At 29.7% G+C, this 24,447-nt stretch overlaps 2 protein-coding genes across 8 annotated transcripts in view; one reads left to right on the forward strand and one right to left on the reverse strand.

Annotated features, from left to right (window-relative positions):
* LOC107171921 (uncharacterized) overlaps positions 1 to 777 on the reverse strand; it is a 41,249-nt gene extending 40,472 nt beyond the window's left edge. For 2 of the 5 annotated variants that reach the window (XM_089227143.1, XM_089227140.1), the window contains exon 1: positions 218 to 760. The gene's annotated coding sequence lies outside the window, so the exon portion shown is untranslated. Of the gene's footprint in view, positions 1 to 217 lie in introns of all 5 variants that reach the window. The other 3 variants (XM_089227133.1, XM_089227127.1, XM_089227135.1) reach the window with 3 other exon arrangements.
* Positions 778 to 830: 53 nt separating this feature from the next.
* LOC149059339 (uncharacterized) overlaps positions 831 to 24,447 on the forward strand; it is a 33,628-nt gene continuing 10,011 nt past the window's right edge. Inside the window, exons 1-5 of one of the 3 annotated variants that reach the window (XM_089227093.1) lie at positions 835 to 1,242; positions 1,824 to 1,908; positions 2,024 to 3,392; positions 3,459 to 3,664; positions 4,412 to 5,585. In XM_089227093.1, the coding sequence (XP_089083219.1) occupies positions 3,112 to 3,392; positions 3,459 to 3,664; positions 4,412 to 5,427 (1,503 nt within the window). In that variant the 5' untranslated portion in view covers positions 835 to 1,242; positions 1,824 to 1,908; positions 2,024 to 3,111 and the 3' untranslated portion in view covers positions 5,428 to 5,585. Of the gene's footprint in view, positions 1,243 to 1,823; positions 3,393 to 3,458; positions 3,665 to 4,411; positions 5,586 to 24,447 lie in introns of those variants that run through there. The other 2 variants (XM_089227091.1, XR_016191600.1) reach the window with 2 other exon arrangements.

Here is a 24,447-nt window from a genome sequence, read left to right on the forward strand (position 1 = left end):
CATAGATAGTGACTTGGTCCTAGGTAAATATTACATGATTATTTAATCACTTTGTTAAATAATTTCAAAAACGTTTCATAACATCGAACCATTGTGTAGGTTCGCAACACCAGTATGATATGGAAATATTAAAGTTCACAACACTAATATTGTCACAGACTTTTGTTTATAGCGTTCAAACTACATGCAAAATAATAATGCAGTGTGTTATACATACTAGGAGTTCCAATGTAATACACGGGTTTCACATGCTTGCAGCCAAAGTAAAAATAAGCAGCAACCATCAGGAAAGTAACCGAACCGGATACTCTGCATGAAAAACATCTATTATCCTTGCCCTGGGTATGGTCTGTATCAAGCGCTCCGGATTTCATGGTTATACTATACTGCAATCGACGGTAGTACCGAATCAACTAGTTATTGCCGTCGAAAATAAACTCAACCTATCATAAACGAAGGATAAAAAAAACAAAAAGCACGAAAACACGCGTTTTCACGATTCGTGAAATCGTCATTGGAGTCTACGGGCGACAAAAACGGTATAAAATGTATTAGAACGCGCAGTATTATATATTAATTGTAATTATTATTAATACTGTGCCGAGAAACTGAAAACAATCACTGTCAGTTCGAAAGTGATGATGATGAAACATGAAAACCAGCGAAAAAAAAATTGATGTTTAAAGGAAATTTCAAGCTACGGTAATCACTATCTCAGTGTTAACAAAACAGCAGCGCCACGACGTGTTGCGAAGTATGATAATATGGTAGTGCTGCGGCAAATACATAACAAACAACATACTAGTAGTTCTCCCGGAGTATGATAAGGATTGTAATCAAAAAAAAAAAAGTAAATTAAATACCAAGCTACAAAAACATAAAACGGTTCCAGTAGAAATGTTGTGTTTTCGTATTTATCACTCTGTACCAATTAATACATCAAATAATTTATCCCACGAAGAATAAAGATAATATATAATATTGGTTATATATAATATCTTTATTCTTCATGGTTTATCCGTAATTTATCTAATTTATCACCATCTCAACTAAACGTATACATGAGTACTATTCCTTAATATCTATCAGCTTAGAACTTGAATTCATTATATATTGTCTGTATGATCATTGATTATTAAGACATTTTAATTTTGTAATCTAAACTAATGATTAATTTTTATACTCGTGTGTTAATCAAATATGCTTTTACTTAATATGCAATTAAAGCCTTAAGGACTGCAGGTACTTGTTTATTGATGCACCTTATTTAAATATATTTCACTATTTATTACTTCATTGTAAACTTAAAATGTCCAAGTATAATAAAGATTTACTGTAGTAACTTCAAAAGAGTTGGCATTTTTATTGGTCTGTTTGATTATTTTAATATTTTTAATTACTCTATAGTATTAAATACTATATAATAACTCTTTTTAAGTTTAAGTTTAGTGTCAATTTACTTTTTAATTGTTCAAATAATAACATAATTTAATTTTAAAAACAATCATTGCATCTAATTGTATGTTATATAAAAAAAATAACAAAATATCTATAAACATTTAATTGAGTTATCCAATTATTAATTTAAAAATTAAATTTTAGTATATGTATACAATTTCAAATGGTTTATAAATTCCTAACAGTATAGTTACCTATGTGATTTATATCATGAATAAAATAATAAATTATTTATTTTAAAAAAAAATACACTTACACCCTGAAGTATTAAATACAAACCAATAATCAGTTGTTTTCAGATGTTAAATAAATATATTTGTGTATGTTATGTACTCACTTATTAAAATAAAATATTAATGTTACAGATTAACAAATTCATAATGATGGTATTTTGTTTTTGTCTGGCCATAAACATATGGGGCACGTTAAATATAAAATGTAAAAACTTTTGTAAGTATTCTGTTATTACCTCGGTTATTACACTGATTAGTTATTCTGTTCTAAATATATTAATAAAAATTGTTATTGATACCCATATCTAGTATATAGCCATTATTTTAATTAGGCGACAGAGATACTGCTGCCCTCAAAAATCTTCCAAATGTATTTCAAGTGATAATTGAGTAAACATGGACTTAGTTGTGATGGATGTTTTAATAATGCATTGTGTTATAATATATCACTCGTGCAATAAACAATTACTTATATTATTCATGGGTTTTTGATGATCAAGCTTAGAAAATTTGGAAGAAATAGGATTATTAAATATAATAAATTTTTTTTTTTTTTTTGGTTATTGGTTACTTATTTTAAATTTAAAATGTTATCTTATGTTAACAGTTTTGAATTGTAAATCTTAAATTAAATTTTCAAGTATGAATAAATGAACTAAAAACCAAATTTAATTTTCTGTTTTACTTGACTAAAAAAGTTATTGTATTATTTATGATCTTAGATATGAAAATTAGTTTTATAATTTCTATTAATTTTACTTAAAAAAGTGTATGACGTGTATGTAGCCCAAATAATTACTAGGTTCAATTAAAATAAATGCAGGGCTGGAAGTAAGTCACTTTTTTTAAATTGTGTCACTTTAAGTCACTTATTTAGAAAATTAGTCACTTATGTCACTTATTTTCAAAATGTACCTAAATTTAAATTTGAAATTTTGAACTGCATATCGACTGCCCCAACGAAAGAGGTCGTAACTCCCTTTTACAAATTTTTTTTTTGGTTTTTCAATGTCATGTGGTATAACTTTTTTTGATTGTGGCATTAATTAATTAAACAAAGTCTGTTGTTCTATGGTCTAAGGTTATTACCATGATTTCATGACAATAATAATGTATTGTTTAACTACTATCATTGATTATATTTTCCCGCTAGTTTTTATTGTCTCTGTTATCATAAGTCAATAAGTCATACCGTTTTATATTTTAATTACTTTTAAGTTTTAATTAGTTGTAATTAATTTTAATTATGGGTAAAACTAAATGCTTCTTTTGGGAACATTGGCTTTTAAAAATTGACACAAACGGCCATGAAATCAAAGAATGAGCTTCCAAATTTTCCGATCATGTCGCGTTTTGTAAAGTGTGTGGAAATAAAATAGATGTGGAGAAAGGCTTTCAAGCTTTATCTCAACACGCTTTGATGAAAAGACATATAACCAATGCGAAGAATAAATTGTCAGCAAGTCAGTTGCATTTATCAAGTGGCTCTTTAACATCAAGTAACCCATCTACAACAGGTGTACAAGTCATTTCTCTCCATAGTACTAGAGATAATGCTTGTAGAGTTGAATTATTATGGACCATGAAGGTAGTCGCAAGTAACTATTCAGCATCATCATGTAGTGATGTAGCAGAAATATTTAACTGTATGTTTCCAGGGACTGTTCCAAAAGATTTTACATTAAGCTGTACTAAATTCAGGTAACTACCAACAATCTGTACCTATTCAATAGCTAAACTTAACTGTCATCAATTATATGATTATAGGTATCTATTAACTTATGCGTTGGAACCATATTTCAAAGACCAACTGATAAGTGATATGAATAATACATATTACACTTTGATGTTCGATGAAACCACTAATGTAACAGGTGCTAAGGAACTTCAAATTGCAGTTCGTTATTGGTCTTCTAGAAGTAATTGTATTGTTTGTCATCACTTAAAAACATTTTTCATTGGAAAAGCAACTGGTGAGGATTTATTTTTTAAACTTAAAGAAGCTTTAACATCATTTGATTTATCTTTTCATAAGCTAATAATGGTAGGCAGTGATGGTACGAATATTAATAAAAAAGTATTGAGATTAATGAATGAAGAGTTGTGGATTATACGAAAAAAAAAAATTAATTGATATTGGTTTTTGTAACATTCATTTATTGCACAATGCTTTTTTGAAAGGATTAAAAGTATTTGGAGAAAATGTATCAGATTTAATTGTATTAATGCATAATTTCTTTGATGGCTGGCCATCCAGATTGGAAGATTTTGAGCGCATCCAAACTGAAATGAATATGCCTAATTTACGCTTTATTAAACATTGCTCATCTAGATGGTTAACAATTGAACCTGCTGCTAATAGACTGCTTTTGCTTTGGGATGCTGTTAATCATTATTTTTTAAAATATGTGCCACTTAAAGTACATTCTCTTTCAAAATCTCTTTAAAGTTTTATTCGAATTGCTTCATTATTAAAAAAAGATGCTTTGATGAAGCTGAAATTGAGTTTGTGTTAATGAGTTCTAAAATTTTCACTCGTTTTACTGGCAGTTTTCAAAAAACTGAACCATTAATACACATAATGTATGATGAAATTAAAACATTACTTTTAACGCTTCTTAGTAGAATTTGTAAACCACTATCATTAACTTCACAAACACCTCTTAAAATTGACATATTAAATGAAGACAATTTATTACCCTTATCTGAAATATATTTAGGAAGCGCTTTCAAAACAACAACATCATCAATGAAGGATGTAGATCGTTTAAGTCTCATAAAACACTGTCAAAGTCATATTATTGCAAGTTGTAAGTATATAATTGAAAAGGCTCCATTAAGTGGCAATCGCAGTATCATCAAGAACTTCAGATTTTTAAAACCATCTGAAAAGTTATCAACGAGAAGTACTAATGACTTGCTAATTATTGCTAAAGATCTCCCTTTTCAAAATGACTTTGATGTAGATAGACTCACTGATGAGTGGAAATTATTTCAGTTACAAGACGAATCAAGTAGTGAACAAAATAGTTTAAGAATAGACGTGTATTGGAATTTAATAATAACTCAAAAATCTGAGAATGGTAACCTTAAGTATCCAATGCTTAGTAAAGTTGTGAAAGCTGCTTTATCAGTATCCCACGGTAATGATGATGTTGAAAGGGGGTTTTCATGCTCAGCAAATTATCTAACAGACGATTGTGCAAGCATGTCAGAAAAAACATTAAATGCAGCGCTTGTTGTTAAAGATGCTATTAAAATGTACGATAATCGAGCTGCATTAGTACCAATCACTCCTAAATTAATAAGCTTGGCACATAGTGCTTACAATAGATATAAAAATAATTTAGACAAGGAAAAAGAACTAAAAGAACAAAAACTTAAAGAAAAAGAACAAGAACAAGAAAAAATACTCTTAGAAAAAAAATCAAAAGAACAGATACAGAAAGATAAGGAAAGTATTTTGTCTATAGAAAAAGATCTAAGTAAAAAAAGGAAATTAGAGAACAGTAAATCAAATCTTGCAAAAAAATTACTGCTAGAAGCAAATCAAAGATTGCAGAAAGGGGTAGAAGCAAAAAATTTTTCTGAAATTGAATTGGGTCAAGCAATGCTTGCTGGAGTCTCCAAAATTGAAAAAGAAAGAGACCAAGAAAAAAAGGAAGCAGAAGAATTGCAAAAAAAATTAACAAAACTTCAAAAAAAACTAGTCATGACCAGCACTCCAGCCTTATAGTCTATTTATATGTTATAATATACATATAGTCTTATCTAGTCAAGTTAAATAAACCTTGAAATGGTACTAATTAAATTTAATTATAATCAGTTTTGTTATTAATACTGTTAATGTTTTGTACTTGATTATGATTAAAATAAAGGAAGTTCCTAAACAATGATCTTGAATATTATTTTATATTATAAACATTATTAATTTAAATAGGTAATATATGATTTAATAATTTGCTATTAAAATTTGTGTTTATTATAATCATTATTTTTTGTAATTTCTACAAAATGAAGTAAGTTTGGTTAGAATCAATTTAATTATAGGTATGTAGAGATTCAAAGACAATTTATGTTTAATAACTGGTAAGTTATTATGAAACAAATTTATGCAGGTCACTTTTTTGTCACTTTTATGAATAAATTCAGTCACTTAGTCACTTTTTTAAATAGCATTAACCACTTCCAGCCCTGTAAGTGGATTAATCTAAAATTAGGGGCCAAATTCAAGCAGCCCCTGAACACCCTATTAGTTCCGGAAAATCTGGCTAGGTATACATTGGCTATTTTTGAATTTTTAGATTCTGAGCGGAGCGATGAATGTATTGATTTTACAATGATGTGTTTTTTTTTTTTTTTGTTTACAGCATAACTAGTCGAAATAATGTTTCAATTTCTAACTTTGGGGGTGGTTTCCGATGTAAAAGTGAATATCCTTGGTGCATTATACAGGTCAATAGTAAACATTTTCCAACAGTTTTCAAAAAAATCAATTTTTTTATATTGTTATAATTCAAAGACTAATCACTATAAATAATACTTGAAATTGTCATCAAATGTTTATGTTAGAGATATATATATACAGTTTAATTTCCAAAAATTTTTGACTTTTTTTGAGTTATTCATAGACCACTTAAATTTGCGATTTTTATGAGAATTTTTTTTGAAGTGTCTGTAAAAAAATTTTGGATGAACAAAAGAACTTGAAAATTTAATACAAGGTTCCTTATCAGTTGTTCTTATTGTTGCTAAAAATAATATAATGATAGTGAATTAATAAAATATTTTATTGAAAGAATATTGTATAATTATATAGTATTAACAAATATTTTTTATTGTATCCTTAATTTAAAAAAAAATGATTTCAGACTGTTATTTGTACCATTCCAGTATCGATGGCTGTGAAGATGGCCCACCCAATTTAACCAAAATCAATAAAACTCATATCAACATTTAGCAAATAATTAGCAAGAATTAGCAAGTTAGGTTTTAAAATTTGCAAGTCATTATTTTCAAGCACGGAACAAAAAAAAAGAAAGGTGGGCCAACTTCACGTAGCCCATCATTTTTCACCCACAAGGTCGAAAAGGGTATCCATCGATTCCTTATAATTAGCAAGTAATTGCAAGTTCAAAAAAAAATTTGCAAGTACACCCCACGACCTGTGGGAATTTTTTAAGTCTGGGGGGCAAGCCCACCATTTTTCACCCACAAGGTCGAAAGTGGTATCCTTCGATTCCTTATAATTAGCAAGTAATTGCAAGTTCAAAAAAAAAAATTGCAAGCCACTTGCGCAACCCGTGAATTTTAATTCGTTAAGCTTTTTTTTAACAAATTTTTTGGAACTTCTTAAGATATTTTATATATTTTGTAATATTCTCTGGTATTTGCATTAAATTTATAATAACTAGAGCGCGGATTTATATGCATTTGCATATTTTTTTGGGGTTATTGCATGATATGCTATGTGAGATAAAATTTGTTTTATACCATAACGATCTAAAATATGAAACGGTTTTAGTGCATATTTTTGCATATTTAGATATTTATTCATTTTTTCCTATTTCAAGGGCTTATTTTGCCAATTTAATGGAATATTTAATTTTTAGTGCATATTTCGATGTTTTTTTTTTTGTGTTTTAGAAGTTTTTGAATTATATAAGTACTATTGTAATATAAGAAAATAATATTACATTTTTAAAATTTCAAAATAAATTAATGGGTAGCTTGTAAATACGTATACCAAGATAAAAAAAAAAAAATATCGATTACGACCATTTACTATTGACATTATCTCAGAAAAAATGAAGAAAAGTATTTTTAGTAGTGTTCCATAATTTTAAATATGTCGTTTTAATTAAATGTTCAAAAATACATTTTTTGCTAATTTTTATTTATGCATATTTTTTGTTTTTCATGCATATTTCAACGTTTTAGAGCACATATTTATGCATATTTAAGATTTTTTAGCGCATATTTTACTTTTAATATACTTGCTTATAATTTTAATATTTTTAAATTTGTCTTTAAACAATTTTTTTTTTCTTGACAATATATATTTTTCTTAATGTATGAAGTTACCTACAATGTACCCAATTTACATTTATATACAATTTAATTTAGTTTTATCAATACCTATTTATTATTTTTTGAATTTATCTAGTAATTTGGCATATTATATTAAGTCCTTATTATATAAATTATGAGAACGAAATGATGAATATAAAAAATTAAGAAAAAAGCAGATTTAATTTTGTAAAATAAAAAAATAAAAAATAATACCTGAGATAACAAAAACCTGAAAAAAAAATATATTTCAATGAATATTTTTGAATTTGTCTTTATACAACCTTTTTTTCTCTTAAGTGATAACATTTGCTTGATGTATGAAGGACATATATATAAAACTTAATTTAGTTTAATCAATATTTGACAATTTGACATACATTATGATATGGTGCGTGATTAAAGTATTCTTGGCTGACACATTTTTTCCTTTTTCTCCAAATCGTTATGTTGTTCCCAGGAGCCAGATAAACGCAAAACGTAAGTTAGATAATGACCTGGCACATGAGCAATAGCAGCAGTTAGTTTGAACCTGAAATGAATAAATTTAAAATAGGTAGGTAGGTATTTACTAGGAATTTAAATTACAAATTTCAATATATCTTTTTTATTATATATTTTACAATGAAACTTACTCTTTTTTTTCAAAATTCAACTTTTCGGGAAGTTCTTGAAGGTAGCATTGAAAAACTTCTCCAGGAGAAAATGATTCGACGTCTATGAATAAATGATTTTTGAAAGTACGAATTAATGTTGTTTCACCACCACAAGATTCCATTCTACATATTGTTGGCTTTGGATTGATATAACTCTTTAATATATCCTGAAGTGATTTTATACCTTCGTTATTTAATTTTGTATATTCATCCATGGTAAACATTATTATAGGGGAAGCTCTTGTTATTGAATTTCTTGGGCAATTTTCAGAAGTACAAATTAGTTCCTCCTCGTTACTTGGCTCATCTTTTAAAAGTTAATTTATAATTTTAGTAACATTTCATTCGGCATTTATTAATTTTAATTTTTGAATGCTTGTATCAATCGGGAATATTTCCTGTAATAATATAGCTCTTTGCCTATATATTCTAGCTGTAGAACCATAGCATGATAAATCTTTAATAAAGTTCAAGAATCCGTTATTAGATTCATCTATATAATTTTTATAATTAAAATGATCAGTATATGATATTCCGATGGCGAACACAACTGAATCAAAAGCACATGTATTATTTACAATAAATGTTGACTTTTCATGTCGAACAGGAGTCGTTATATTTCCATTAAATATTAATACATTTTTAGTAGATCTCATACCTGGCTTTTTTAAAATTATTTCTATCTCAGGGCATTTGTCCATGTATTTTGTTTGCCTTTTTCTTTTGCCTAATTTTTCATCAACTGGTTTGTAACATTTTTCGTCCTTCAAACCTCTCCAAGATTCAATTTCATCTACTGTTGTACATGATGATATTGATGATGAATTTGACTGTATGTCATCACATTCATTACTAAAAGCTGGATATTTCTCTGAACTAAATGATTGAGATGTTGCTGGTATGACGTTTGAAAATATGTCTGAAAACGTATATATATGTATACATTATACGTAATATGTATATTACTTAATTTATTTAGTAAGTAATAAGTATCCTATTTTATGTATTAAAAGTTTCTACAATAATTAGGTTGATTTTGATGCAAAAAAAAAGTAACACGTTATTTATTTTATGATATTATAAATTATACTGTGAATAAAAATAATTTTTACAAACCTGATTTTTCTTGATTGATTTTCGTAGAATCTTGCTGTAACTTTTGAATACTCCGAGCAATTTTGAATACTGTTTATATGTGTCACAATAAACTTATCAACTTTCATCGGTTTTGATTCATGCATTAATATTCTATTTTTTAATTCTCTGAAATCGCCTTCAACAGGTGCAGAAGTAGCATTTTCATATGATGATTTAAAATAAGTTTTCATTACATTCGACCACATTGGAAATTCTTTGGCGATTCGCAAAATATTGTTTTTAATTCCTGGAATATAATATGGACTTAATCTATCTCCAGTTACTAATGCATTTTTCGCACAAATATCTTAAATTTTTTGTAAAAAATTATACATTGATGAGTTAATATAATTTATATTAATATCATCATCAAATAAATTAGAGTTACCTGTTTCATCATTCAAATCATTTATCTGGATATAATTATTTACTATGTTGCAATCTTCTCCCTTTATTTTATTCAATAGAGTTTTTCGAGATATTTCTGAAGGATTTTCTTCTATTCCATTTTTAGTTTTAAAAAAACATTCAGTTTCACTCATTGCTACAATTAAAATATTGATTAAGATTAATTCAAATTCTTTGATTGTTTCTGATTCAATCAATAAGCGAACGCAGCGAACAAAAAATTCTTTTAATCGATATTTATGTTTGTCCAAAAGACACTTCCAACGGCAAACCATTTTAATTATATGAGAAATATCGATTCTTATATAGCATTGAGGTAAATCTATGTTAGAAGTAGTATTATTTAAAATTTTATAACAACGTTCATTATACTCATGGAGGGAAATTCCGTTACAAAAAGCTCGTGACATTGCTCCCAGAATTGCTTTATAGCAGCCATACTCAACCTTTTTTTTATTTGGGCCACATAAAATATTTAATAATATTACGCGGGCCGCAAGTTGAAATGAATAGAACGGAAATTTAAAAAAAAAACTAAAAATAAATGTATATATTGTGTATATTGTATAACATTTGAAAATGTAGTATAAAAAAAATGTAATTAAATATTTATTCTTAATAAACTTAATACAATTCACATAAAATATAAAACATAAAATATTTATATTTAATTAGTGTGCATTTTGAAATTGAGATAGTTTTTTCACTATTTTGGACATATCTGGTTTGTAGTTGCTGCATGCTACTCTTAACAAGTCGTCAAGATGTGAATCAGTAAGCCGATTTCTGTACACATTCTTTGCATATTTCATTTTTGAATATGAAGTTTCGCATAGATATGTTGATGTGAACATTGTCATCAAAAAGTGGGCACATTTTTGTAGGGTTTTGTATTTTCCTGGCACTAAATTCCAAAACTCTATGTATTCTTTTTGTTCTCTCTTCTCTTTGAAAATAGCTTCGAAATTTGTATCATTTTTTAATTCAATAAATTCATCAAACACTTTTGAATATTCAGATACAGTCAATGCTAATTGTGTTATACTCGTTACTTCTAAGTGCCAAGGATTTTCTATAAGTAAAAAGCAATTTTTTACAGCTCTTAAATCCTGAAATCTTCTTTTAAATTCTTTAGATAAGGCAGCTAAATGATTTAAAATTATTATCTTATTTGTTTCAGAAATGACAATATCATCTTGTTTAACTTTTATAAGGGTTGGGAAATTATGTAGCACTTTATTCTGTATTTCCTTGTAATAGATCTCTAGTTTCTCTGTAATGACTTCTTGAAAAAAGTTAATTTTTCTTATCTCATCAAAGATCCGGGACTATAAGTACTATTAAATGATTCATATTTTGTAGTGTAGTGACGAAAAATATTATATTTTTTTTGTATAACAGTTTCTCGACAGTTAAACAAGTAGCTGAACCCTTTTTATTTTGTACGACAAAATATTGTTCTTCCCAATTGTCTTGAAACAGTCTATTTTCTTCAGTTATTTTTCGTTTTTTCGAAGATACGCCTGCCATAATGTCACAACAAATATAAAAAAATAAAATTACAAATGTATGTTTCACGCCTCTTGACGATTGAAATATTTAATATATAAATGTGCCCGACACCAACGCTATTGCACATCTACAACGTGACTAACCGTTCATATAATCATAATGCGTACCTTCGAGCTACGGCCAGTTTAGCGATAAGATAAAATACATCAAAATCGTTATAAATAGAAAAAATACCAAAAACATAATCATCCTTATCTATCGTTATATTTTATATTTATAATAATATTAGTTTTGAAACTTATATTTTTTTATCAATTCAATGAGTTCTGTTCGGGCCACATATAAATCGTTGGAGGGCCGCATGCGGCATCGCTGCTTTAAAGTAACCAGACACTACTTCATTAGGTATTAAAGCTCCATCACGTATCCACTGTCCCAACCAAAAGTAAATACTTAATGTGTCTTGTTTTTTATTCACCATTTGAGTTACTGGAACTTGACAGTAACTGTTATTCAGAACACACTCGTATAAAAATATGTGACTTGATAATAAATTCATTGATGAACGATGAAACTTTTTGATTATACTACCTGCAGCATCTATACATAATCGGCTATAAGAATTTTGTCTTGCTGTCCCGAGTGTCTCAAGTAACAACTTCAACCGTAAGTAAACCTCCAATTTCTGGTTCCTTCATAGACCACCCGAATAATGTTGCAGAACATTTTTTTTCATTGCATCTCGCATTAAAAGTTAAAAAATATTTTGACCAAGACAGATTATTTGCTACACGACAACGCTTGTAAATAAAACAACATGGTAATTTATGGTGTTTTAGTAATGCATCATTTATAATATCAGTCCATACTCCTTGTTTTTTAAGACCGAGTACTTTCTTTGGCTTTTTTTTCCCATACATAACTTCAACTGGATTCATTTTATAGTAGTCTCTATATGGTATATCAAAAGTCAAATGCAACATTTTGCCTTCATTTAAATTTTGTTCATCAGATTCATCTTTTATTTCAGGATCTGAATTTGAATTTAAAGAAGAATCGGATTCTGGAAAGTTATGGGATTTCTCTTCATATAGTCCTATTTATTTACGAAGTTTCGTTTGCCATTCATGTCTATCTTTATACAGAGCTATATAGATATTATTTGGAGTCATTTTATTTTCTAGGCAATCACTCAAGTATATCCAAATTTCATCAGAGTATGATTTCAGTTTTCCGAAAGATGTAAATAAATCATTCTTAGATGCACTCAAAACCATATACACTGTATCTGGATCAATAACAGCTTTTCTCCCTCTAGCCTAGAACAAGAATTATAACAAATTCTTTTTTTCTTAAAAAAAAAAAAAAAATACATTTCTACATTGCAAATAAATACGATACAATATTATAAAATATATATTAAGCCATTATGTTATTATTGTTGGACATTGTTGGATCAATCTCAGAATTAGTTGGATTTTTTTTTCCGCCAATAACGCTTTCGACACCTTTGTGCTACCAAATATACTACAATAGTTGTAGTACTATGTACATTTGTTATTTGATAAAGGTAGACGAACATATTATGAGTAATCTCTTATTATTCTCTTAGGTTTTTGAAAATATTTAATTTACATAATTTTTAGAGTTAATTCCCAATTGCTGGTTTTCCGAATTTTCCAAATAAGAAAATAATATTGCCTTCTTAATAAATATTAATTTTATATGTTTTAATATATGTGTAATAAAATCTTATCCTTTCTTATTGTTTAGTCAAGAAGCTCCTACGAATTTAGTGGTCGGCTTCATTGACTACATCAACGAAAGTCAACAGTTTAAAGGAATACCAGGACCAGTGTGATATTAGGATTTTCAGACTAAGACCTCATCAACTATACTCTGAGATATATAACGTGCACGTATGGCAAGGCACATACAATAATTTATTGATGAAATATACAAGAAATAATAATAATATAATCATTCGCTAGTGACTCGGTACCGGCGCCTCAGTACCAATCAATAGGAATACAAGGTATAAGTAATAACATAAAATAATCAATAAGTAAATAATAAATAGTACTATCAACACATATGATAGTAATAATAGGTAATCATAATAATAATCAACACCGGATTATGATAAAGAATAATACAACACAAGATATTATGACAATAATTACGCGCGTCTCCTGCGACCGTTGGTGATCACTTGGTGGTTGCCAACTCTGAATTGATAACAGGTACGGCGACACTATGACCACTGACGATTGAGTCCACACGTAGCACTCATCATTGGGTGCGGCGGCTAAGATGAGTAGATGACGTATATCAGAGACTACCGGTGTGGGTTCGGTTTAATCATAACCGAACGCACGCGTATTACCGGCGATTCACAGCTGCTTGCCAAACAGCGACCGTATAACAATATCACCACAGGTCGCACGAACAACACGTGAATATAATCTATGTCGGACGACCGGGCACCGTATCAAAGACACTAATACGATTAACGGAGCGGCGAAACACAGCCTATGGAGGTTACGGCAACGGATATTTATAATGCGATTATTACGGCGCTGATATGGCGGCACGCGTCGCGTGAACGGCAAATCAAGTCGCGATCACAGAAGCACAGGCAACGCTTAACCGCAAGCCGGCCAGCGCAACGACAGAACGACGGACCGTACGTTGACAAAGGTCGTTGGGTAACTAACTAGGTCAACGTTTCACAGAGTCTACGGCGGACGTGCGTTTTCACTTATCGGTGACAGCATGCTAGACGGGCGGGGGAACGGCACGACCGGTTCATAGACGTATTGGCTATACATCGACTGAGGCGCTCGAACACTTATAGTTAATAATCACCGGACACCCAGTGATCGAAGTGGCTCAAAATAGCCGGAGCCGTGGAGGGATGCCTAAATGATTGTACTTTTCTTATATTATTTTTGTTTATATACATGTGGTTGATTGGAGGAGGAGATGAGTTACACACATGTATCTTTATTTATAATGTACAACTCAACTCATGAAACTCATGAAAAAAAACTCATTAAAAAATAAAAATATTATTTTTTGAAAAAATCGACATTTTATAAAAAAAACTAGTTAAAAAATTAAAAAGCATTTTGATAAAAATCGACATTTTATAAAAAAAACTGGTTAAGAAATTAGAAAACATTTTGATAAAAATCGAAATATTATAAAAAAACTCAATTTGATAAAAAAAAACTCGTTAAAATATAAAAAAATATTTTTTGAAAAAAATCGACTTTTTATAAAAAAAAACTAGTTAAAAAATAAAAAAAACATTTTAATAAATCATAAAAATTTGAAATTATTCTTTACTAATCGCGGTCTGCTTTTTTACAGATTTGTATAGGTTTCTAAAATAAAAAAATTTAAATACTAAAAAACGTGTTTCAATTTTTTTTTTTGATGTGGCAAATTATTGCAATTAAGTTGCAAAAATATAGTACTAGTTTGGAGGCGATACGACAAAGTCGGGGTGCCAACTTCACGGCGGTACTTTCGATGCTTATTAAAAATATTGTGTATGTGTTTTTTTATTATTTTTTAGCTAATATTTTGACATAATATTAGGAGCCTTGTATAAACATTGAAGCTTTTTTACCCAACGAATAAAATTGTATTGTCATTCATAAAAAAAAATAACTAAAAATATTGAAAATTTAAAATGTCTATAAATAACATAAAAAAATTTGAAATATTTTGAAAATTTTATCATTTGTATAAAATGATAGTTTAAACATCCAGTAAAAATTTCATGTTTCTACGGTAATTAGGTTTAGAACCGATATCTAAAATCGATAAATACGCAAAATAATTGTACAATAAAAAATTTAATAAGTAGTTTTTTATTTTTTAACAGTTTTTTATGGTCTGTTGAAAAACTAGTTGTCCGCAAAATTTGAAATCTAGTCCGCAAAATTACGCAAATTATCCGCAAAACAATGGTAAGTATAATAAAAAAAATTGAATAGGGTGTATTTTTTAATTTTCGCAACATTTCACCAGCATGTCAACTGTTTTTTTTATTTGCTAAAAAACTAGTTATCCGCAAAAACTGAAATCTAGTCCGCAAAATCACGCAAATTATCCGCGAAATAATGTATATAAAAAAATTCAAAAAATCGCTTATTTACATGCTGTCGAATGGAGCTTGGGCTGATCATATTGCCCAGTACACCGCATCTATTTTCAGTAGTCATAGGCTATGATAATCGTTAGCCCTCGATCATTAACCTTTAAACAACATCTAGAAGGGGTTAAAGACAAATTGAAAACACGAAACAATATCATCAGTAAACTGGCTGGAACAAGTTGGGGTTGTAGGGCAAACGTCCTACGAATTTCATCCTTGGCATTAGTTTACAGTGTCGCAGAATACTGCGCTAATACTATACTAAAAATGTCGACACACAACTAAATCGTACATTGAGAATTATATCAGGATGTGTCAAATCAACTAAGTTAGAATGGCTACCAGTGCTCTCACACATAGCTCCCCCAGAAGTGCGTAGGCAAGCAGCAGAGCAAAAGATGATTGAGAAAATACAAAACTCTCCAAGCCTTCCAATATATGATGACTTGTATAACGCACCAAACAAAAGATTAAAATCAAGAAATCCTATATGGACGGTAAAAAATAGTACAATCACAGAAGGGGACTTATGGAATTTACATTGGAAGGACGTAGTAGCATCAAATAACCACCTCATAAGTGATCCAATTAGTTCCAGGTTTCGAATTCCCTCGTGCAACATGGACTGCCCTAAACCGCGTAAGAACTGGACAGGGAAAGTGCAATTATTTGATGCACAAATGGGGAATGGTGGACTCTCCACTCTGTAACTGTGGTCAGATCCAAACTATTAGGCACATTGTTGAGGAAACCAAGTTCAGTGGAGGAACATCAGGTCTACATAATGGCGACAAGGAAGCGCTAGATTGGCTGTGTAATCTTTCCATACGCTTATAGCATTTAATAGTTGTCACTTTGTAGTTAGTTTATTTAATTTATCTAGTTTATTTTAGTTATTTATTTATATTTACCTGTTATCACTTTTATTTTATTTTATTTTATTTATTTATTTTATTCCGTTATTACTTTTTGTTGTACACCAATACCATGCCATATGCAATAAAAAAATGATAATCGTGCCTCACGATGATCATTGCGCATGCGCAAGTCTACTTATTTAACAGCCACGTGCATTTGTATACATACGCTTGTGTGTGTAATTTATGTACACAAGAACAAATGGCAGAAGTGGCGTTGGACGATGCCTACTGACACATGTCATCGGAACATTGCCGCCGGCTGAGAAACCAGCGTTTGTTTATGTAATAATTATTGCATGCATTTCTTATCGATTGATTGCTATTTTCGAGGCTATTTTTGATAATAAAATACGAAATTATATTTAATATAGTAAATGATAATGCATATTATTAAACTTGGTAAAAAGATTTTTTTTCAAATAAAATCATTAAACGTTAAAAATTACTATCAAAATATTGAATACTTTTCATTTATTTTTAATTAACCTCCACTTCACCCCCAAAACCACCACTGATATAGTGATATAATTATATTTTTATTTAAAACGTAATGCATATAAATTATTAAATATGTTTACCTACTGCATTTTTATACTGATATTAATTGTTAACAAAATAAATACTAAACGATATAAAATTACATTAATTAAATAACAGAAGACAGTCAAATACAAAAGTGACACAAAAATCTATTGTATTTTATTTTTATTTATTTTTTAACAGATAAACAACTTCAATATTTTGAATCTGCAAAATTAAAGAAACATATAAAAGTGGAATGACATCTTAGCATATCCCTTCCACTTCGACCACAACGGACGCTCTTAATGATTTTGTTGGAATTTTGGAAATTGTGGTTATAAATTATTTACAAACACGAATTGATTTAAGATTGTATAAGTGATGAGGGGGAGATGTAAAAATTTTGAAATTGTGGTTACAAATTTGTACAAATTGTATAACAATATTTACTGATACGGTTAGTACGGCGTATTATAAGAACAATAATCTCCTAATTCATTCGAAAAATTAATTTTAATAAAATCAATCATAATTAAATACACTTACCATTTCAACTGCATTAACACAATGAAATAAAATAAAAATTACACACAAATAACATAAAATACTTTTATGGTTAGGTATTGAACTTGTAACATGTGCGCACAACGGTGCTGGATTTTAAAAGAAAACAAAATCACTTTACTTTAAATTTAATCGTAGATAACAAATTATTTATAGCATTGATTATAGAATAGACAGATAACCCATGCAATGTTAATATTTGGTGACCATGCGTAGGATGCAACCACTATGGAGCGCTAGTGTAGTTGGGATGCAAGGAGGTGGTACCCCCATCATAGATGTTTGCCATGGATATGTGGGGAAGGGAAGAGGTGGCTTATCGCGAAGTGCCTATCTAAAAATAGAGTAATAATAAGAAACTGAAGATATACTGAAATGATTGGAAATAATAATTTTATTATATTATCATTTATAACTATCTTGTTCATTGTGGAGCAACCGCCTTCCGAATTTTCTTGTTTTTTGAGTTTTAAGTTGCATTTGCATTTACAATTAAAAATTCTTAAACATGTCTGGAAACAAGTGCCAATATTTAAATTGTGGAAAATCAAAGAAAATGTTTCCAAATTTAAAAATTTATCGTTTTCCAAAAGATGATAGAAAAGTAGTATGGATAATACATTCAGGTGAGTAATTAATTTTAAATTTAAATTTTTCTGTACCATTGCGAATATTCATGATTTTTTTTATACATATTTTTTTATATCTACACAGGAAACACAAGTTTGTTTTCTGTTGATCCAGATAAACTCCACAATAGGTACATTTGTCAAGAACATTTCCCACCCGAAAGCTTTGTACAAAATTTTACTCAAAATCGTTTGATAGATACTGCTATTCCCTATAATTATCAATCTAAAACACAGCCATCTACATCATCAGGCATTAACCAAAATGATGAATCTCAGCAGGAGTATAATATAATGTCAACCCCAACTAAAACATATACACACTCAAAACCAGACATGGTAGAGTTAGTTTTTCCGAGCCCCCCTTCAACTTTTTCTACACCTCAAAAAATTAAAATAACAAATATAATTGACATGCCTAGCCCAAATTTAAAAAGGAAATCTGATTTGATAGAAATAGATACACCTAGAAAAATCAATTTAAAACTAAAATTAAAACTAAAAAACAAATTAATTCATAATAAAATAACTCAAATTTCGAAATTAAAAAAAAGAGTTAAAACTTTTAAAACACATAATAATGCTAAGAATTCAATAAATATGCATAACTTTCCATCAATTAATTCTAAGGCAATGGTAACGATGCAATTAAAAGATAGGAGTCGTCCGTAGACATTAAATGAAAAAAATTTAGCTTTAAACTTATATTATAAATCATCAACAGCATATAAATTTTTACGTTCACAAAAAGTTAATTTACCTGGGCCATCAACTATTCGTCGTTGGATTGGTCAATCAAAATTCTTACCAGGTTTTAGTAAATTATTTTTCAGTCATATACAAAAAAAATTTGAGTCATCTGATTATAAAGAAAAAGCTTGCACTGTTTGTTTTGATGAAATGTATATAAAAGAATTTATAGAATATTCCAAAGAATTTGATTTTATTGAAGGTTTTGAAGATTTAGGTCATTATGGGAGGACCAATAAAAGTGCTAACTGTGTTTTAGTATTTATGGCTCGAGGTATTTACTCTAAATGGAAATTTGCATATTTTCTTGTTCATTCTGGAGTTAACAAAACAATTTTAAAAAATTTAATAATTGATGTTTTACAAAAGTTATTTAAGGTTGGGTTGTGTCCCAAAATTATAGTTTGCGATCAAGGCACAAACAACCAAAGCACTTTAAAATCATTAAATATTTCAGAAGATAATTCATTTTTTTTTATCAACAACAATAAAATTTTTTCTTTGTTTGATGTTCCTCATTTACTTAAAAGTATTAGAAATAATTTAATTAATGCCTGTTATATAAAAGATAATAAAATAGGATCCATGTCAATAGATTGTGGTCAATTGATAGCGCGACAATAGATAGTGGACAATAGTTCGCTCGACAATTGAAAATATACGAAAATTGATAGTGTACGACATTTGATAGGGTCATGATTTTTAATTTTTATTTAATTCTGATTTTCCACAAATAAATTAACAAAGTCAATAACTTTAACAAAGTTGTCAATAATAATAATAATAGGTTCTCACAAATAAACTTTTACAAAGTTGTCAATAATTAAAATAATAATAATAATAATAATTGGTTCTCAAAAATAATTAAAATAATAATAATAATTATAGGTTCTCACAAATAAACTTTTACAAAGTTGTCAATAATTAAAAATATAATATAATTGTACTTAATAAAAAAATCAAACTTGCAGTTGAAAGTTATGCGCAATCCCTCGTAAATAATCTTCTATACCTCTATTATTATAATCACTGCATATGTTTTTAATTTTTTTTGCTCGATCATTGTATTTTTTTTTTGGATTGTGGTTGATTTCCTGCAACTAATTGTTCAACTTTCAATCGATTGACACGTTCTTCTTTTTTTTAGTGCAGTAATAAATTTCCATATAGATGGATGAATCGATGAATTCAACATTGATGAAAAGCAGTTATGCCAGCCCTCCACAGAATTATTTGTTTGAAGCAAATCTGCTTCCACAAGAGAAAAACAGTTCCAAATTGGAATACTAAATTTTGGTTCTCTACGATGTCTGCGTTGTAATCGTCCAATCCAATTACTTTCAAAATAATCAATAAGTGGTGTTAAAACCTCCTCGTTAGTTTATAATAGTTATAAATTGTATAATAAAACACACCACTAAATCAAATATATGTATTATTTTTTTTAGCGTAGGTAATTTTAAACGTTGAACAACTTTTAATTAATATACTAAGTATAATAAAATATGTATACATAAATATACTACGTATAATAAAATAAATGGGTACCTGAGCTATTGTTCCAAGAACTGAGTGTGTTGATTCACATGTACTTCTGGCTTTTTCCTTCATTTCATTGACCTGTAATTTGGCTTTAATTTTTGAAATATCCGGAACGTGGTCCATGTATTTTATTATTTCACCATTAGATACATGAACTCTTCCTCTACATTTTTGTTTGTATAGCACACACCGCCAAATGCTTTTTTCCGGCCTATGACATTCACGCTGATACATGTATCCACCGTCCACCAAAATGTCGGCGCCCCTTTCACTCTTTATATATTTTAAAATCATAATTTTAATAAAATTAATTAATTGAATAAAATGAAAATGTTGTCGAAAACGTTGTACACTATCAATTATCGCGTGATCTATTATCCACTATCTATTGTCGCGCTATCAATTTTCGTATATTATCAATTGTTGCGCGAACTATTATCCACTATCTATTGTCGCGCTATCAATTGACTACTATCTATTGACGGGATACCCGATAATATAGTTGTACAAAGAGGTGTACGAATGTACAACCCCCCATTAAGACTGGAGTCCCGGGTGAATAACTGAGGTCACTCTAGGTAGTATTTTATATAAATTAATGATCATTATTAACCGGGATTTATTTTGTGATTGTAACTATTGTCGGTAACGGTATTGATAAATAATAATAATAAATTGGTTGAAGAATATTATAAGGGAAACTGGTTGTCCCTAAAGACACTATCCGGGGAGAGGTATGTAAAGTTTTAAATGAATAATATTGTGGGTGCCTTTGGGTGTACCATCATCGGGGTGAGCTAACTCATAAGCATTAGTGGTTTTGATATTGGTAATTTTAAAAGGACTGTCGTATAAGAGAAAGAATTTGGAGATTTTTTATCGATTAGATTGCTTAACTTGTGAGTGCGGACCAGGACTAAGTCGCCTATTTTGAACATTGTGGGATTTAAGTGTGCTATGTGTGCTCTCTTTCGGGCCTCGGATTTCGACAGTTGAACCTCTTGAGCGAGTATTAACTTTTTATTATAATCGAGTATGAAATCATTTTGGGGAAACTGTACATATTGGTCGAGTGGGTTGTATTTTGGATTTTTGAGAAATAATGTTGAGGAAGTTTGATGAGTGGACTCATGGCGTACGTTATTGAGGGTCCATTCTATATAAGGTACATATTGGGGCCATGTGGAATGTTGTTTATGACAATAAGTACGGAAGTACGGAACATTCGGCCGAGTTCTCTCATTACTCGTTCGGCGGGATTAGACTGGGGATGATATACACTAGTGTGGGATACGTTAATATTAAACTTTTGCAGGGATGTTTGCCAATGTTTACTAATAAATTGACGACCGTGGTCTGAAAAAATACTTTTGAGAATACCATAGTTGGGGAAATAATCAGTGACTAATTTCTTTATACAAATTTTTGCATTAGCACGCCTCAAGGGATATAATTTTATAAAACGTGAGAAATTATCGACGACAACAAAAATATAAGAAAATTGAAAGATACCAGTAGGGAGGGGACCATAAAAATTAACTAATAATTTATCGAGTGGTTGATTGGAAAGTATTGATTGCATAAGACCAGCTATGCGAGTAGTCTTCGGTTTATTCTTTTGACATATTTCACACGCTTGTACTATGGAACGGACAGTTTTACTAAAAGATGGAAAATAACAGATGTTTTTAAGAACATGGGCAGTCTTTAGGGGACCAGTGTGGGTATAATAATCATGAAAAAACTTTACGATTTGTTGCATTAAATGGCTGGGGACATATATGGACCATAGAGTATCATTTTGACCTTTCCGAATAAATAGAGTATCATTTTTTTATAATATAATATTTGTGCCACGAGGGCAAGGGAGGAACTTTTAATAAGGATATAATTTTTAATAACTTTGGGTCCTGTTGTTGTTCGTGCGCAATGTTCTGAAAAAGGGTAGAGATATCAGGAGGGACTGGTGGGGGAAGAACATAATATAATATAATGGGTGCATCTTGGGGAGGTTGAACATCTCGACCGAGGGGAAGACGTGATAATGTATCGATGGGATTGTCTCACCCAGCACAATAATAAATTTTGAGATCAAACTCTTGCAACGCAAGAGTCCACCGCGTAAGGCGACTATTTTTGAGTTTACACGTGAATAAAAATTTAAGGGCTTAATGATCGGTGTATAAATTGATAGGATACCCAAGAATATAAATTTTAAACTTCTGACATGCGAATTATATACTAAGAAGTTCGAGTTCAGTCACTGTATAATTCCTCTCAGCACCACACAGTGACCGACTGGCAAATGAAAGGATGTTTCGTTGACCATTACTATCAATTTGGAATAACTCAGCGCCAAGGCCGATAAATGATGCGTCTGTTTGTATACAAAAAGGGGTATTGAAATCGGGGTGGGTCAGTGAGACTTGAAGGGAGAAAGCTGTTTTGATTTTTTGGAAGTCTATTTTATTTTGTGCTGCGAATATCCAGGGAGTGTCTTTGTGTGTTAAGTGTGAAAGAGGGTGTAAAAGTGAAGAATGATTATGGGAAAATTTGCGATAAAAATTACAGAAACCAAAGAACGACTGAAGGTCTTTTTTGTTACGGGGTTCGGGGAAGTCTTGGAGAACTTTGACTTTGTCAGGGTCCATCAACCTTGAGGAGATATGAAATAACCTAAGAATTTAATTTTTGGTTTATTGAAGTGACAGTTTTTGAATTTCAAAGTTAAACCTGCTAATGATATTTTTTTTAAAATCCATTCTAAGGTTGCTATATGATTTTCGAACGATGAGGACGACACCAAGATGTCATCAACATAGGTGTGCATATCATTTGGGAAGGGACGTTGTGAATAATAATAATTTAATGCAGCTTCGAGACTTTTTCCAAAGGCAGAATTTGAAATATTTAAACCAAAGGGGACAACACAAAATTGATAAGAACACCCATCATATAAAAAGCTAGTGTATTGACGTACCTCGGGATCTAGTGGGATTTGCCAATAACCAGAGGAAAAATCTAACGAGGAGAAAAAACATTTATTATGAAATTTTGCTAGTATATCATCTGTGGGAGGGGACGCAACTCGCGTAGGGAGTATAATAGTATTAAGCTTGCGCGCATCAAGACATAATCGTACTGAACCATCGGCTTTAATTACAGTAACTAACGGGTTGTTATATGGAGAATCTGATCGCTCGATCACCCCCCATTGGATCATTTTATCTATTTCTTTCTGCACAGCAGGACGACGTGAAAAAGGGACAGGGTATAGTTTTATATTGTACGGCTCATGAGGTTCGACATTAAATTTATAAGAGAAAAAGGTATTAAGACCAGGTCTATCTTGAAATATCGGTTGATGTTTTTGTATTAAAGAAGTCATTAAGTTCTGTTGATCATTATTAAGAGGAATATTATTCATAGCTATATTTTTTTCTGTTATAAAAGGGAGAGGTTCATATATAAAATTTGATGGGTGCTCGTACATCAGTTGGGATTCTTCGGATATATTAATAGTTCTCAGAGCATTGACTATACTATTGGGATGGGCCGAGGGCCGTTCTCCGACAACTGATAACAACCAATTTTTTCTCCGACAGTCAGAGTGACCAACCATGAAAAAAAAAATGTCAAATTGTTATTTGAAATAAATATATATAGATACTATACATATCTGATCCTAACCTACAAAGTTTGAAGTTGAAAGTTCTTTGTATGTACACATTTTAGTTTTAACTGTTGGAACTGTTGGAAGCATTTTGTCATGGTTTGAAGCTTCTGAAGTTGTTTTCTAAGGTAAGGCATTAAAACCATTATTATAAACATTGTTGAAATTATATTTATTAAAAAAAATTATAAAACATACAATGTCAT

Source organism: Diuraphis noxia, unplaced genomic scaffold, assembly GCF_037042655.1.
Source record: "Diuraphis noxia isolate RWA-SAM2 unplaced genomic scaffold, SU_Dnox_SAM2 contig0001, whole genome shotgun sequence".
In the NCBI taxonomy this organism is placed as follows: domain Eukaryota; kingdom Metazoa; phylum Arthropoda; class Insecta; order Hemiptera; family Aphididae; genus Diuraphis; species Diuraphis noxia.